The sequence below is a fragment of the Toxorhynchites rutilus genome, chromosome 3 (genome assembly GCF_029784135.1).
Source record: "Toxorhynchites rutilus septentrionalis strain SRP chromosome 3, ASM2978413v1, whole genome shotgun sequence".
Lineage (NCBI taxonomy): Eukaryota > Metazoa > Arthropoda > Insecta > Diptera > Culicidae > Toxorhynchites > Toxorhynchites rutilus.
Genome location: NC_073746.1, coordinates 171,292,396 through 171,308,796, shown reverse-complemented (window position 1 = coordinate 171,308,796; position 16,401 = coordinate 171,292,396). Strand labels below are relative to the sequence as shown.

Sequence of the window (16,401 nt, the reverse complement as noted above, 5' to 3'; positions counted from 1 at the left end):
TTTGTTTAAATACTCAGAAGACATAGTCCTGACCCTAACTTAACTATTTTTCAATAAATCTCCTTGCATTTCAGCAAAACAATCTTATCTAGAACAGAAAATAATTATCAGAGACAATTTTCGTTCAAGATTTTTCCTAACCTGCAGAGAATGCAATTTTTCATTAATTGTGAATAACCGTATACTCTCTTTCGTCTGCAATGATGTCAGGGCAAAAGTACTTATGTGTATGAGTTCCAAACTAAACTATGGAAAAATGTCATATGGTGAGTGAAATATCTTTGATGTGATGAATAGAGCCTCTTATTTTTTCAAAAACCTGTGAAATATTGTTATATCCAAAAAGTCTACAACAAAAATAAGTGTTTTACAGATATGTCTGTAAATTTACAAACATGTTTGTAAATCTGGCATCCCTGGTGGTCTGAAAATTTATTGCAAGAAATCGCTTGAAAACATGCATGAATTTGCTTGAAAATGAAGTGGATTGAGTCCGCACCACTTAGCTCAAACCAATAAAGTTGACGTGGGACTAGCTTAGCTTAACAATCATCTGTTTGTATTGATTAAATTTTTGATTGAATGAAACAATATCCGGATTCAATCGAATCTATATATATAAAAATGGATTTCTGTCTATCCGTCTGTCTGTCTGTCTGATTCTTATGGACTCGGAAGCTACTGAACCGATCAATATGAAAATTGGTATGTAGGGGTTTTTGGGACCGGGGAAGGTTTTCGTGATAGTTTGAGACCCCTCCCCCCTCTCTAAGGGGGGGCTGCCATACAAATGAAACACAAATTTCTACATTTCTCGGGAATGAATCAAGAAAATGGAACGAAATTTGGCATGTGGTTGTTTTAAGATACAATAAATGATTCTATGGTGGTTAGAGACTCCTTCCCCTCGCTTAGGGGGGGGGGATGTCTGCCATACAAATCAAACACACATTTTTGCAATACTCGAGAATTAATCAAGCAAACGAAATAAAATTTGGCATGCGGAAGTTTTTTGGATGCAATAAGCGTTTTTTTGGTTTGAAGTTTGCATCTCTCAAGTGTACGTACTTCTCAACCGCGAATTTGCTTGATTTGATGAACTTCAGTGCCAGAAACACAGTGAGCAGAAGATATGAAGGCATATCCTTCAATGAAATCTTGAATAACCGGACCAAAGCGTTGTGTTCGTACCTGTTTTTGTAATCCGTGTTAGGAAAACACTTTTCGGAGTGCAAAAAAAACAGGAAGTGGGTTATATCTATGGTATAACCGCAAGGGTGACGTAGGACTATCGTTGATTTAGAGATCATTTGTATGAAGTTGAATCTGAATTCATTCTGAATGAATGAATATTTGGAGAACTTCGAAAACGAGAGCGTTACGTTGGAGGCACAAGGTTTTATGCATCCAATATTGGATACGGAAATATCCTACTGATGGGGAAGAATAATCTTCAGAAGCTATCCTGTTGATTGCGATTGATTGAAAAATCACAAAACCTAATGTATTTGGTCACAGTGTTACATGGATAGAAAACATTAAAATAAACTCTTTCATATGAATGTAATTTTAAATTCCCAGAGGAACTGGCAGATTATTTTCAGTAACGATTAGATATTTCCACATTTTCCTCGATACTGGAAGCCCACCAGTGGTTAATGCTAACTCGATAACCATCTGTTAATAGCACTTGATTGAAACATATTTGGTCACAGTGTTACATGGATAGAAAACATTCAAATAAACTCTTTCACATGAATGTATTTTTAAATTCCTAGAGGAACTGGCAGATTATTTTCCGGATCTTTCTCGATCCAAACGGAAAGAATTCCGTGCGTGTATGTGTGTGTGTGTAGCGGCTGCTTCGAGATCTTCCCGGGGAACCGTTTGTAGCATCACTCTCCTCCTGATGGATTCCCTTCTGGCCTAAGGTGCACAAACAGGCTCTTGGTGACACCGTTCATCCGCGCTTTCATGATAAATGAAGAGCTTCACCACAACAGCGACAACATGCTCCAATCGCTGTTCAATTAGAACTGAGTGGATTTCCGAGCGGCGCTCGCTTATATACCGATTGGTGATATCAATAGCCTATTTTGAAAGCAATTTTAAGACTATTGAAACAAGTTTTTGGATCAGAAAGTAACAAGTATAGAACGCGTAGACATTTTATCTTTCGAATGAAGTGTTTATCATACCATTTCGTTCAGTTGTTTAGGAGCTATTAACACTCAAAATCTCGGTCTCCGGCGTAACGCTTTCGTTTTCGAAACTTTGATTTTACACCCCGGTATAGAAATGAAAGACGTAGTCCTACGTCAAAACATGCGGGTGCAAAAGTACCCCCAGCTTGCATGAAGCAACAACTTCAACTTATACTTTTTATATTATAAAGCCTTTGAACTTGTAAGTTCATTCGCCTCTAATGTCTGTGAGATTTTCCCAGGTTCCTAAGTTTAGAAGACCTTGTTAAGGAAACATGTTCTAGTTTGCACAAAGGCAAGCGAGTTCGAAAGTACTCGCAGTTTGAATTTATTTGCAATGCTGATTTTCCCAGACACCATGGTTGAGAAGTCTGTGTTAGGTAAACACATTTCAGTCGAGACAAAAATACCCCAGGCCTGCATGAATTTGCAATGTCAATTTCCTCAGACACCTTGGTTCTGAAGTCTGTGTTGGGGAAACACATTGCAGTCGGAATAAAAATACCCCCGACTTGCATGAATTTGCAATGCCAATTTCCCCACGTTCCATGGTTTTGAAGTCTGTGTTAGGGAAACACATTTCAGTCGGAACAAAAATACCCCCGACTTTCATGTTTTTGCAATGCAGATTTCTCCAACACTGCTTGGTTTTGAAGTTTGTGTTAGGGAAGACATTTCGGTGAGAACAAAAATCCCCATACTTTCATGAATTAGCATTGCCGATTTCCCCAAGGATGCTTGGTTATGATGGCTGTGTTGGGGAAACCGTAAATCGGGCCAATCAAAGCGAGGTAGTTAGGGCGTTTAGATAACGCTTAACATTTTACAGTTGTTCAATTGTTTATATAATGAAAAATAACATTTTATTAATTGCGATAGATGCTTAGAAATATTTCCTGTCAATTGATGCAAACATCTTTCCGATCCAGTAAGAAATGTTCGAGTTATAAGCATTCGGAATCTTTAAATTTTTCCTTCATGTTCTGTATTTAGGTTTTCATTTTACCCCCCCATATACTCCGGTTAGACGTAGTCCCACGTCAAAATGTTCTTCTTCTTGAATGGCGTTAACGTTCCCCGTGGGACTTTTGCCGTCTCAACGTATGCATTTATTAACGTCATGTATTAACATACTAAGTTGATTTCTTAAACCAAATAACACGCCTTGAATGTATTCCGAGGGGCAAGCTCTAGAATATGCGTGACCACAGGGTAAGTCGAAGAAAATATCTTTGACGAAAAATCCTCCGACCAGAACGGGAATCGAACCCGAACACCCGGCATGATAATGTGAGACGCTAACCACTTGAATTTCAGCGTACTGTGTCGTTTTGAAGATAGTAAAAAGGAGAAAATGAAACCATTGCAAGCTACGTGAATCACTCGTGAGATTGCTGCGTTCGATCGTACATAAATGTGCAGGTGATCAGTAATATTTGTAAAGCAGTCACGCAGGTCAAAGAATGTCCACAATATAACCCAAACCGGAAAAGTTGAATTACGCATAAGCAACGAACAAGGGCTACCCTAGAAAGGACTTAATCGGAAATCTCATTATTTTCCAAGTTAGAGCCATTTTAGTGATGCGTTATATAATCTAGTACGGCCATTGCAATGAACTTCAAACGCGTTTTTCTCGAAACTAGTTTTGACGTAGGACTACGTCTTTCATTTCTATACCGGGGTGTAAAATCAAAGTTTCGAAAACGAAAGCGTTACGCCGGAGACCGAGATTTTGAGTGTTAATAGCCTCTAAACAACTGAACGAAATGGTATGATAAACACTTCATTCGAAAGATAAAATGTCTACGCGTTCCATACTTGTTACTTTCTGATCCAAAAACTTGTTTCAATAGTCTTAAATTTGCTTTCAAAATAGGCTATTGAAATCTCCAATCGGTATATAAGCGAGCGCCGCTCGGAAATCCACTCAGTTCTAATTGTACAGCGATTGGAGCATGTTGTCGCTGTTGTGGTGAAGCTCTTCATTTATCATGAAAGCGCGGATGAACGGTGTCACCAAGAGCCTATTTGTGCACCTTAGGCCAGAAGGGAATCCATCAGGAGGAGAGTGATGCTACAAACGGTTCCCCGGGAAGATCTCGAAGCAGCCGCTACACACACACATACACGCACGGAATTCTTTCCGTTTGGATCGAGAAAGATCCGGAAAATAATCTGCCAGTTCCTCTAGGAATTTAAAAATACATTCATGTGAAAGAGTTTATTTGAATGTTTTCTATCCATGTAACACTGTGACCAAATATGTTTCAATCAAGTGCTATTAACAGATGGTTATCGAGTTAGCATTAACCACTGGTGGGCTTCCAGTATCGAGGAAAATGTGGAAATATCTAATCGTTACTGAAAATAATCTGCCAGTTCCTCTGGGAATTTAAAATTACATTCATATGAAAGAGTTTATTTTAATGTTTTCTATCCATATAACACTGTGACCAAATACATTAGGTTTTGCGATTTTTCAATCAATCGCAATCAACAGGATAGCTTCTGAAGATTATTCTTCCCCATCAGTAGGATATTTCCGTATCCAATATTGGATGCATAAAACCTTGTGCCTCCAACGTAACGCTCTCGTTTTCGAAGTTCTCCAAATATTCATTCATTCAGAATGAATTCAGATTCAACTTCATACAAATGATCTCTAAATCAACAATAGTCCTACGTCACCCTTGCGGTTATACCATAGATATAACCCACTTCCTGTTTTTTCAAACTGGCGTACGATATCTCAAGTTCTACTGAACCGATTCATTTTATATGAATACAATCTGTATGCATCTGAAAATGACATTTTTCAAATTTTAATATTTAAAAAAAATGGGAAACGTAAGAAAAAACATTTTAAACCGCATTTTGTATTTCGAAGGGCCGCCATTTTGTGAAAAAATTGTTTTTGACTTGTCCGAGGTTCATGCGATAGCGGCATCTTTACTGATACAGAATCCGTTTGATTTTTTGACGTGGGACTACGTCTAACCGGAGTATATGGGGGGTAAAATGAAAACCTAAACACAGAACATGCAGGAAAAAATGAAAGATTCCGAATGCTTATAACTCGAACATTTCTTACTGGATCGGAAAGATGTTTGCATCAACTGATAGGGAATATTTCTACGCATCTATCGCAATTAATAAAATGTTATTTTTCATTAGATAAACAATTGAATTACTGTAAAACGTTAAGCGTTATATAAACGTCCTAACTACCTCGCTTTGATTGGCCCGATTAACGGTTTCCCCAACACAGCCATAAAGACGGCGCCAGTGGTTGTATGGTTAGCGTAACAGCCTCACAATCCGATCGGCCTGGGTTCAATCCCAGCTGGCGTCGTTGGGATTTTCTGAGGCGAAAAATCTCTGGTTACGTCTTCCTTCGGAGCGGAAGTAAAAGAAGTTGGCCCGGCTCATGAGTTGTTGAGTCTGATAGGTAGGAACAGGTGGAGTCGCCTCCCTGATGTCGGTGATTGGCACTAAAGTGGCGGAAATAGGCCGACGAAAAATAAGCGAAGATAAAAAAAAAAAAAAAAAAAAAACACAGCCATCAAAATCAAGCAGCATTGGGGAAATCGGCATCGCAAATACATGAAAGTATGGGGACTTTTGTTCACATCGAACTGTGTTCCCTAACACAGACTTCAAAACCAAGCAGCGTTGGAGAAATCGGCATTGCCAATACATGAAAGTCGGAGATATTTTTGTTCCGACTGAAATGTGTTTTCCTAACACGGACTTTAAATCTATGGAGCGTGGGGAAATTGGCGTGGGCATTCGAATGTGTTTTCTTAACGTAGACTTGAAACCAATGGAGCGTTGGGAAACTGGCATTACAAATTCATGCAAGTCAGGAGTATTTTTGTTCGGGCTGGAATATATTTCCTTAACACAGACTTCAAATTCATGGAGCGTGGGGAAAGTGGCATTGAAAATTTATGCAAGTCGGGGTTTTTTTTTTGTTCCGATTGAAATGTGTTTCCCCAAAAGCCCCCGCAGACTGCAAGCTTTTGTTGGCCGATAGTTTGATTGGCCGACTTAATCAGTACAAATGCATATGCGCACACTTCACCGATTCAGTATCGGCAAACCGCATTCAAACTGTTTTGTCGGCAAACTATCGGTCGTCTGTTTAATCAGTACTGGCTAGCTTTGACCTGCGGCAATACGACGATTGTTTATTGATCGATAATTCAATTCGCTCTCAATTTTGGAATCCGACATACATGCCGTGCGAATCACTGAGAATGGGATGTACCCAATACTCTCGAATTCTGTTTTTGATTTTCCTTCTCCGTTGTCAAACGATGATTAACCAATATGTGTTCGACGTACATATCAAAATCGAAACTTCAAGTTCAAGAAGTACGTACACTTGAGAGATGCAACCTTCAGAGGGAAATGTAAAATAAAATAATAGTTTGATAATTCTTCCGTTCACATATTTTGTCCTAGGCATCATACCAAACGTAAAAGAAATGTCATTAAATTAACTTATAACGAAGATCATAATCTATCACAATGCATGTATTTACCTTATATGGCATTTATTCAATCTTTTTACTCACAACCGAATATATTAAATTCGAAAATTGTTTCATTCAATCAAAAAGTCAATCAATACAAACAAATGATTGCTAAGCTTAGGTAGTCCCACGTCAACTTTGCGGTTATATCATAGATATAACCCACCCATTTTTTTTTGTTTCAGACGGAATCGGATGGAATCGTGTACGCCATGGCACAACTTTTTCTTGAACCCCTTCATTTCATCAGCTTGTAACTATTCTAGTTATTAATATTTTTTCTCCGTTAAAGTTTTGCTTTATTGTTAAAAGATAGGAGAACAAATAAGGATATAATGGACAGTAAAAATACTCTTTGTTTTATTTTTACGGAGCTCGAAAAAACGTCCGAAATTGCTGTCTCTACACTAGAATACCCCCTTAAACGCTAATAGGCAGAGAGCTGGGTGCGACCTGGGATCACCTGATGAGGTGGAGAAGCGTTCCCTAATGATGACGGTCAATAACAATAGTCGCCTAATCAATGGTAGTCTAAATGGCCCACGATGATATATGATCGCTGTCCATTCACCGCGCACAGCTATCTGTTCTCATTTGACAAAGTTTCGGAACACGCTAACGACAAATGATGAATGTGCGAGTCAAATGGGCATTCGTTCGATAGCATGATGTAAGGTACAATTAATAATCCTGGCACAATGAACACACAGTTTACAGTAATATTCATTTTTATTTATCACAACATTAGCGTGTTGATTGTATCATATTGGTATTTAAAGTATTCATTTTCTATAATTCGACCATAAAATTGATAAAGGTAATTCACATATTACTACTTATTTCATAAATTAATAATTTTAAATAGATTTCAGAAGGAGGAGTCACTATCTGGTTCCTACAAATATCGCGTTTCTTTAAATCTTAAGGCAAATCATTCGCAGGATTTCCAATATGGAAAATTGTTTTTTTTATCTTCATATAACAACGTTTCCCATAACTCAGATCAGAAAAAGATTTTTCTCGAGTCTTCGAATAAGTGAAGAGCCATATAATGGAAATTGATGTTAAGTTCAAAATACATCATCTAACTCTCCGAACGAAATCTGTTGTTGTGCTTTAGCATCTTTGAAATCTTATTGGCATTCATGTTTCGCCATTATACTCAGTCTTGACGGTTTTATGGATTTAATTACTATTAGCAGCTTCTCTCAGTCCAGCTTGAGAGAATGACTAGCTCCCCGGCCGGCATTGGTGCCTTTCTTCCTACTTTTCCGCTCTATCTACGGTGAGACTTCCTGCCATTGCTGGCTGCTCTCTGACAAGATTGGAGTACATCCTCCAGGACTCGTATCACCTCATCGAACCCAAACAGCAGGCCTTCCTCGCAGTTTCCCGGTGTCCAGCGAGTTCGGTGGTCAATCTTCACGTTCTCTGGCAGTGGCAGTGCTTTGGCAAAATCGATCAACCACACGCCAACTTTGTGGTCGTCATACACGATAAAAATACTACTCCCAACCACTTGGTGGCGCTGGAAGAATTCCGACTTCTCGATCGATGTGCGCATATGTTTCAGTCTTTTGATCATATCCTTAATCACACTTTTTCGTCCATTCACAAAATGTGCAACGGTTTCCTCAATATCGACCCCCGATTTGACCGTTTTCATGTCGGTCACCGGCGAGCAGCCGCGCATCTTCATCGCCTCTATCCGGAAACCCTTCTCCTGCGAGGAGGACATATTCTCCCGGAACAACATGTATCGCAACTTGGTGATCGCCTTTCGCTGGTGCTCCTCGGCCGTTGGAGCACTCGGATCCACCGAGATCATCTTTTTGTACAGGTCCTCCCGGAGGGTGGTGTTCGAAACCTCGTTCTCGGAGAAAGTCCGGAAACCAACCTTGATGTCCATCACGTTCGGATCGTGGAAACCCTGCAGCAGATCCTGGAGTTCGATGAAATGCTCTCCCTCCAGCTGGTGCATGCCTATGAACTTGGGCACCATCTTGGAGGCGTGTGGATCAATGGATAGCAACCGGTAGGCTAGAACCTCGGCGTCATTGGGACTGGGGACACGCTTGCGGACGATGCCATTCGCTGCCGGAGCAATGCTGGAATGGGAAGAAAAGAGAGAGAGAGAGGTGTGGATTAGATCTTTGACTTTTCAATTTTGGTTGATGATGTTATTAGTGCGAACTAACCGATGGGAGATGAGGCGATGAAGGATGAACAGGAATTGTACAAACCGTCATCTACATCTACGTGGAGATGGCATGAATGATAGTAATACACTGAGTCGTAAATTAACACTTCTAAAGCTGATTGCTATTCTTTAAACAGAAGATGAAATATTCAAATGATGTAACCGCAACGGACATTACGCTGAATAGGTCCCACTTATGACCTACGGCAACCGACAAAGACCCAGCATTATGATATGTGAACATGTGAATAGAATTTCACATTTTTTGGAATGGTTTGGGAATTTAATTTGTTCTTTTGATGTAGAACTACGAAAGATTCCGAATGCTTATAACTCGAATATATCTTACTGGATCGGAAATTGATGCTTGCATCAATTGATAGGCAATATTTCTACTCTTCTATCGCAATTAATAAAATGTTATTTTTCATAAGATAAACAATTGAAAAACTGTAAAATGTTAAGCGTTGTCTAAACACCCTAACTGCCTCGTTTTGATTGGTCCGATTTACGGTTTCCCTAACACAGCCAACAAAACCAAGCAGCCTTGTGGCAATCAGAATTAAAAAACCTGAAAGTCGGGAGTATTTTTGTTTCGACTGAATTGTGTTTCCCTAACACAGACTTCAAATCCATGGAGCGTGGGGAAATTGGCATTGCAAATTCATGCAAGTTGGGGGCATTTTTGTTCCGATTGAAATGTGTTTCCCTAGCACAGACTTCAAATCCATACAGCGTAGGGAAATTGGCATTGCAAATACATGCAGGTCGGGGGTATTTTTGTTTCGACTAAAATGTGTTTCCCCAACACAGACTTCAGAATCAAGGTGTCTGAGGAAATTGGCATTGCAAATTCATACAAGTCGGGGGCATTTTTGTTCCGTCTGAAATGTGTTTGCCTAACACAGACTTCAAAACCAAGATATCGGGAGAATCGGCTTTGCAAATAAATTCAAACTGCGAGTATTTTTGTACTCGCTTGCCTTAGTGAAAACTGGAATATGTTTCATTAACACGGTTTCCTAAACTTAGAAACCTGGGAAAATCGTGCAGACACTAGAGGCGAATGAGCTATCGAGTTTAAATACTCTATAGTATAAAAGTAGAAGTTGAAGTTGTTGATTCATGCAAGCCGGAGGTACTTCTGCACCCACATGTTTTTTTTGCACTCCGAAAAGTGTTTTCCTAACACGGATTACAAGAGCGGGTACGAAAACAACACTTTGGCTCGGTTATTCAAGATTGCATTGAAGGATATGCCTTCATATTTTCTGCTCACTGAATTTCTGCGCATACCATTTGATGATTGGGCAAAATGTTGATAACCATTTGCTGCAAAAACGCCCATTGATTAAACAATATGCGTTTGACGTACATGTCAGAATCGAAACTGAAGTGCATGAAGATCATCAAATCAAGCAAATTCGCGGTTCGAGAAGTACGTACACTTGAGTGATACAGACTTCAGAGGGAAATGTAAAATAAAATAATCGTTTGATAATTCTTCCGTTCACATATTTTGTCCTGGGCATTATACCAAACGAAAAAGGACTGTCATTAAATTTACTTGTAACGAAGAACATAATCTATCACAATGCATGAATTGATCTTACATGGCATTATACAATGTTTTTTCTCACAAAGCAAATATATTGAATTCGGAAATTGTTGCATTCAATCAAAAATTTAATCAATACAAACAAATGATTGCTAAGCTAAGGTAGTCCCACGTCAACCTTGCGGTTATATCATAGATATAACCCACCCATTTTTTTCCTGCATGTTCTGTGTGTAGGTTTTCATTTTACCCCCCATATACTCCGGTTAGACGTAGTCCTACGTCAAAAAAAGGAAACAGCAGAATAACAACTTAGGCTCGCTGGTTACATTCTCGAAAAATTCCCCTCATTGAATCGCTAAGAACATTCTCAAGGCCGCCGATTGGTCACATTCCATTCATCTATCGTACCGTGGCCCCGTTACTATTGGTTTCCACTCGGCGTAAATGGTTTGATTCTGGATTCAACGAACGTTTGTTCTACATCTACATCAAATCGTGCCGACCGTCGTTGCTCGCAATTGAGACTTGTGAGTGAGCGTGTTTTATGGAAATCTGCACAAAAATATGCGCCAGCTGAATCATTGACGTCATTTTTGTATAATCCGGGCCGCGATCGGTGGGGAACAGCTCTACGCTAGAAGAAAAAAAACCGTAGTGGATTTTTTATCGCCACCGTTGATATCGTAGTGCACAACTTTGGTCTATCGCAGTTCTGTCTCTTTCCCGGTGTGATCTGATTTACAGAGAAACAGGAAGCGTCCGACGGTTTCGATTGTCTCCAATCTTCTTGAGCAGCTGGAAAAAAATGGGCAAAAGCGGAGATACGCGCTAGCGGTGTTTTGCCATTTACAGCCGAGTCGCTCGTTTGACGTCACGTGTTTTGTTTTATCTCTCATGGCGGTCTCGTGAAAGGTCGTTTTTAATGTGAACGCGTCAATAACGGACACGGCGACGCGGTGACAAAGAAGTGAAATGCACCTTGGGAACGGAGGTTATGGTTGATCGTTATGGGGCTGTTGACAGACAGCGTTCGTTAGCTTTCAACAGAATGTGCAATGTGAATGACCCAAGGGGTGAAATTGAACTTAAGCGATCAGAGCGAAGCATTCGCATTCGGATTGATTACCTCTTAGGATGTCCCGAGAGCTGCAACCAGCCGGATGGAATCGCCGGAGCGTTTTGCTCCAGGAGTACAGGACTGGCGGGGGCACTCAACTCCAAGGCGTTCTGAAAGAAATTGAGAAATGGGATATCATTATTATATGAAGTAATCGGTGGACTGGCAGTTGTTGTTCGCTGTTGGGTATCCCGAAATACATTTTCGGTTCAAATACTATATTGGAGGCTAATATATACGTCCGTTCGATCGTCGGTTAAGTACTTATTTTATTTGCAAAATTGTGGTCCAAATCGTTACGAAGGCAGTCCGATAAGCACTTAGCCTTCAAAATTTTTGTTTTGGAAAAGTGGCGATATATTTCTCGACATAGTCTCTTCAAGCTCGATACACTTGACCCAGCTATGAACCAACTACTTTAATCCATCTGAAAAATACGTTTTCTCGAGGTCTGCAAAGTAGGCCTCCGTGGCGGCGATGACCTCCTCATTCGCCTCAAATGTCTGCCCGGCGAGTGACTTTTTCAAGTTTGGAAACAAAAGAAATGTCGCGCGGGACCAAATCTGGAGAATACGGTGGATGGTGCAGTAGTTCGTAGTGCAATTCGACCAATTTACATTTTTCTAAAAAAAAAGAGATCTGCAATACTTGAAGCGCAACAAATGCCACCCATCGTTTGTCCAGTGAAAAAATGAAAATACAACACTTGTACCGAATCATTCGTTATATGTTATGAATGAAACAATGTAAAATTATGATTTAGAAAAATACTTCAATCCGGGAAATTTGCAGAAAATTTCTGATTTTTCAGAAGAAAAAAATTAGAGGGCTTGTATCCGAGACACGACCGCTTAGGACGTAGGGCTACGCAATCCTTTTTTTTTTAAACAACCAACAATGGTTTAACATTTCGGATAATATTTGCGGATACGTCGAAATTTTATAAACAACTCTTTACTAAAAAGTTCCGGGGACCCTGAAACGGTTTAATGGCTTGCGTGGATTTGTAGAATCATTTCGAGAAGCAACGATTTTGAACGAGAACAATACACTAAATGGTCATATGTCTCAATTTGTTTCTTCATAGCAATGCACGCATTGCACTGAGTATGTAATGAGAGGCATCTTCCGTGCATCGCCATTCAACAAGCATGAAACAGATGCACACTTTATGTAAAATTGTTTCTCGACTCTCGGTCGAAATCGTCAACCGAGCAAGGAGCTTGTTGCATCAAAACAGAGCCGATGCGCACGAGTTTCGGGCACAGAATGATTCTGAGAATTTTCCTCAGAGGAGATGCAATACTTATACGCTGGCGACAGTTTACTTACTATGCAAGGGTGGAGTTTATTTTATTCTAGCGGCGGCATGAGTTGCCCGTTATTGACAACTCTGTTCGGGAAAGCACACAAATGGACAGAACATATGTATGAGGAAAAGGGAATGGTTCCCATTATTGTCGCAAAAAATCACATTCCAGCAAGACAATGTCGCTATTCATACCAGGAAGGGAACTAAGCAATGGATTAAGGATCAAAAACTTGATTTATTGGTCTGACTGACTCGCTCTTCAGATTTCATGAATCCTGTTGAAAATCTTTGGGGGATCCTAGTACGCATAATCTACGCTGAGGGAAAGCAGTCCGTATATACGTACGTATTCGTATTGGTATACTATTTCCCAAATTTTGCAGAACTGATTTCTCGATATTTTCAAATCTCTCCGAAATTGCGGCCTTGAGTTCACCACCTCAAAAACGAAAAAAACATCTCTGATATCGGGATATGTTATGTAAAAAATCCTCAGCTTTCAAGGAAAAATATGAAAAAATATACTGCCCTCTTGTCCAAAGCCAAAGTGAAGACAACAAAAAACAACTACAGTCAATAATAACGAAAACGAAATCCATTCTTTTTGCTTAAAGTTCAATATTTTTCAACAAAAGGCTAGCTCATTGGCTTCAATTTGATATGTCACTCATCTAAATTGGTTCAGTGATTCAAAAGTTATGCATTTTTGAAAAAAGTTATTCTTGGGAAAAAATTGAAGAAAAAATGATTTTTCGAACCACTCTTAAATGAAAATGGTCACCCTAACAAAAAAATAAAAAAAATACGGGTCTAATATTCTGCAATAAAGTACAAAACTACCACTTTTCATGGAAATCTGAGAACCACTATATCGGTTTGCATGGAATGGCTGTACATTCAAGGTGGTCTTATAGAAGTTGGACAGAGTGTATAATGTAATTATTTAAGTCTACAGCAACGAATTTTATGATACTGCACTAATTTAGATAATTCAACATACGATTAATTTACAATATCTCCCCATAAATCTGTGTCTGAATATTGTGAGTGAGTGTCCTAAAGAAAAATCACGATGTCTCTCCCAACAAAAATGATATATAAAGCCGAGATACAGCGGAAATTTATTATACTGTAACATCAGCATATGCACAACCGTTATCCCTTTGCTGATTAGATAATTTTGTAAGGTCAAACTGTGTGTTATTTGTGCTCAAGCGACTTGGTTACAAAGCAAGCACACGACAGCGACACATGCTGTCCCAGGCCGATGTTATCAAAAGCAAATGTCCAGTCCTGGAATCGAATCCGTCGACCAACGGCGCCGCTCCCTCTGGTTATCGCATCCATCGTGTGATATTCGTGCTGCCACTGCATTCAAATTGCATCGAATCAAGTAAAGCTATCAATTAAAAATAGCTCACCCGACAAAAAAAGGCCTCAATGACTGACTGAGCCTCGGTACTGGGGAGTTTTTCCATATTCTATCGGTAGCTGGCAAGTGAGCCGTGTTAATTGAATTAAGCACACACTTATCTATCGGAAGGGAGGTGAAGCTTAATCAGCTGCTGCTCGATATGGCGCACAGCTCACAGCACGATTGAGCGATTGAGGGAGTTGGGTGGCTTGATGGCGATGACGTCAATCCAGCGACTCGTGCTAGACCTTCTGTGATTGGCTTCCGATCGAACGACAGCCTAGTCACGCCCTCTTTCTTCTGCGCGCGGAGACTCTCGATGTGCTATACTTATGGTCATAGGTGAGGGACTATAAATAGAACTTAATCAATGTTTTGTCAGTTTGGACATTATTGTGCTCTGTTTAATTGGTGTTTGGTTTCTGTTTTCGGTTTGTTTCCAGAAATGAATATACTCTGCTGGAGGTCGCTTATCGGTCAAAATGAGCATTTCTACAACTGAATTATCGCTCCGGCGAACTGACGAAAGTGCGTCAGAGGATTCTGTCAAATGTATGGAAAATTACTATGCTCGCATTTGTTTCTTGTTGGCCGATAGTAAATAATTTCACAACGCTTGAAACGCACAATGAATGAGGCTTATTGTGCAGCAGCATAGGCATAGGCATTGACGTCAGTACAGGGTTGAAGGCAATTCTCTGCACCTCGGTGGCTGCCCTTGTTTCAATCGAATACGCGGTCCGGGAGAGTGTGTTACACCATTTGATCCAAGCGGTGGGTCTTACGGGGTCTCGATGTTGAAATTGGCACTCGGCCTTTGCTTAGGATGGGCCTATGACTGCTCTGTTCCGCTTTGTTCGGTTTGGTGTTGGAAACGAAACCCCAGCTCATGCAGCTCATGGTTGGGGGATTGACGTCAATCTGTGGAGGTTCATCAAACTTTTTCCCTCTTTTTACACGCACAGTTATGTTTTTCTTTAATTTGCTCCGCTTATTTTTTTGTTTCACCTCAACTATCTTTAGAGCATATTGCTACCCATAACGCCACCATCATTTGTATTAAAATACAGGGTATTTGGGCATATTCCAGTACCTCACGAGCTTCAGGATTCGAACTCGGCACTGTTCTACACAGAACAGACATAATTTTGTAGCAGTCGTGCATGAGCACCGATGGGGCCCAACAGTTGAATACATTCAGTCCCCACACCGCCACACCGCACAACTGCGTCGTTCGCGTTTATTATAAAAATTAAATTCAATTGACGTCAAACGCATGAAAATGTCATTGCCAGCAATGTGTGCCTTAGAGCTGAATTCTCCTGAATCTGATAGCCTCAAAACATTGGGAAAGTTGAATCCAGCGAGAACTAAACAGTCCTCCAGTTTAAGCTCTTGTTTCGTCTGATGGGGGCCACTCATTGTATTGCGCTTCGTCTGTTTTGAACGGAGCCATTATGATTCCAAGGGACGCATATGAATGGAAATCGTGACGTCAAACGGATCGCGGAAGCCGCATGTCTGGTGGTTTGATGGGAAGGACTATTGTATGGAAACAACCGTACCGTGTCGTAGATTTTTAATACCGAATACCTTTTTTGTGGAAATGAGAAATCTTAGATAGACCGAGAAACCGCTTTACGTAAAATATAATCAAGATTGTATTCTAAATTTCATTTGCTCTTCATATTTTTTTGACGTACTACGGCTACGTCTAACCGGAAGATATAGGGGGTAAAAGGAAAATCTAGGCACTAAACAAGTAGAAAAAAAAAAGATTTTGAGCGTATATAACTCTAGCTTAATAGATCGCAAAGATGTTTGCATCAATAACAATTTATTTTAATAATCAATAACATTTTATTTCCCTTCACATAAACATTTGAATAATTTTGAAATGTCAAGCATTGTCAAATACCACTATGTGCCACGATTTGATTGATCCAAATTGTGCTTCTCAAATGGTTCCGACCAAAAGGAGCAACTAAGGTAATAGCGGAATATAATTTGAATAAAAGCAAGAATTGTATTGTAAGACACTCCTCTTGTGAT

The 16,401-nt window shown here is 39.9% G+C and overlaps 1 protein-coding gene across 2 annotated transcripts in view; it reads right to left on the bottom strand.

Annotated features, from left to right (window-relative positions):
• Nucleotides 1-7,481: 7,481 nt before the first annotated feature.
• The window catches only part of LOC129777586 (inositol-trisphosphate 3-kinase homolog), a 32,758-nt gene continuing 23,838 nt past the window's right edge, over nt 7,482-16,401 (bottom strand). For both annotated transcript variants that reach the window (XM_055783953.1, XM_055783954.1), the window contains exons 3-4: nt 11,633-11,733; nt 7,482-8,853 (exon numbers count right to left, since the gene is read on the bottom strand). In XM_055783953.1, the coding sequence (XP_055639928.1) occupies nt 8,022-8,853; nt 11,633-11,733 (933 nt within the window). In that variant the 3' untranslated portion in view covers nt 7,482-8,021. The remainder of the gene's footprint in view (nt 8,854-11,632; nt 11,734-16,401) is intronic.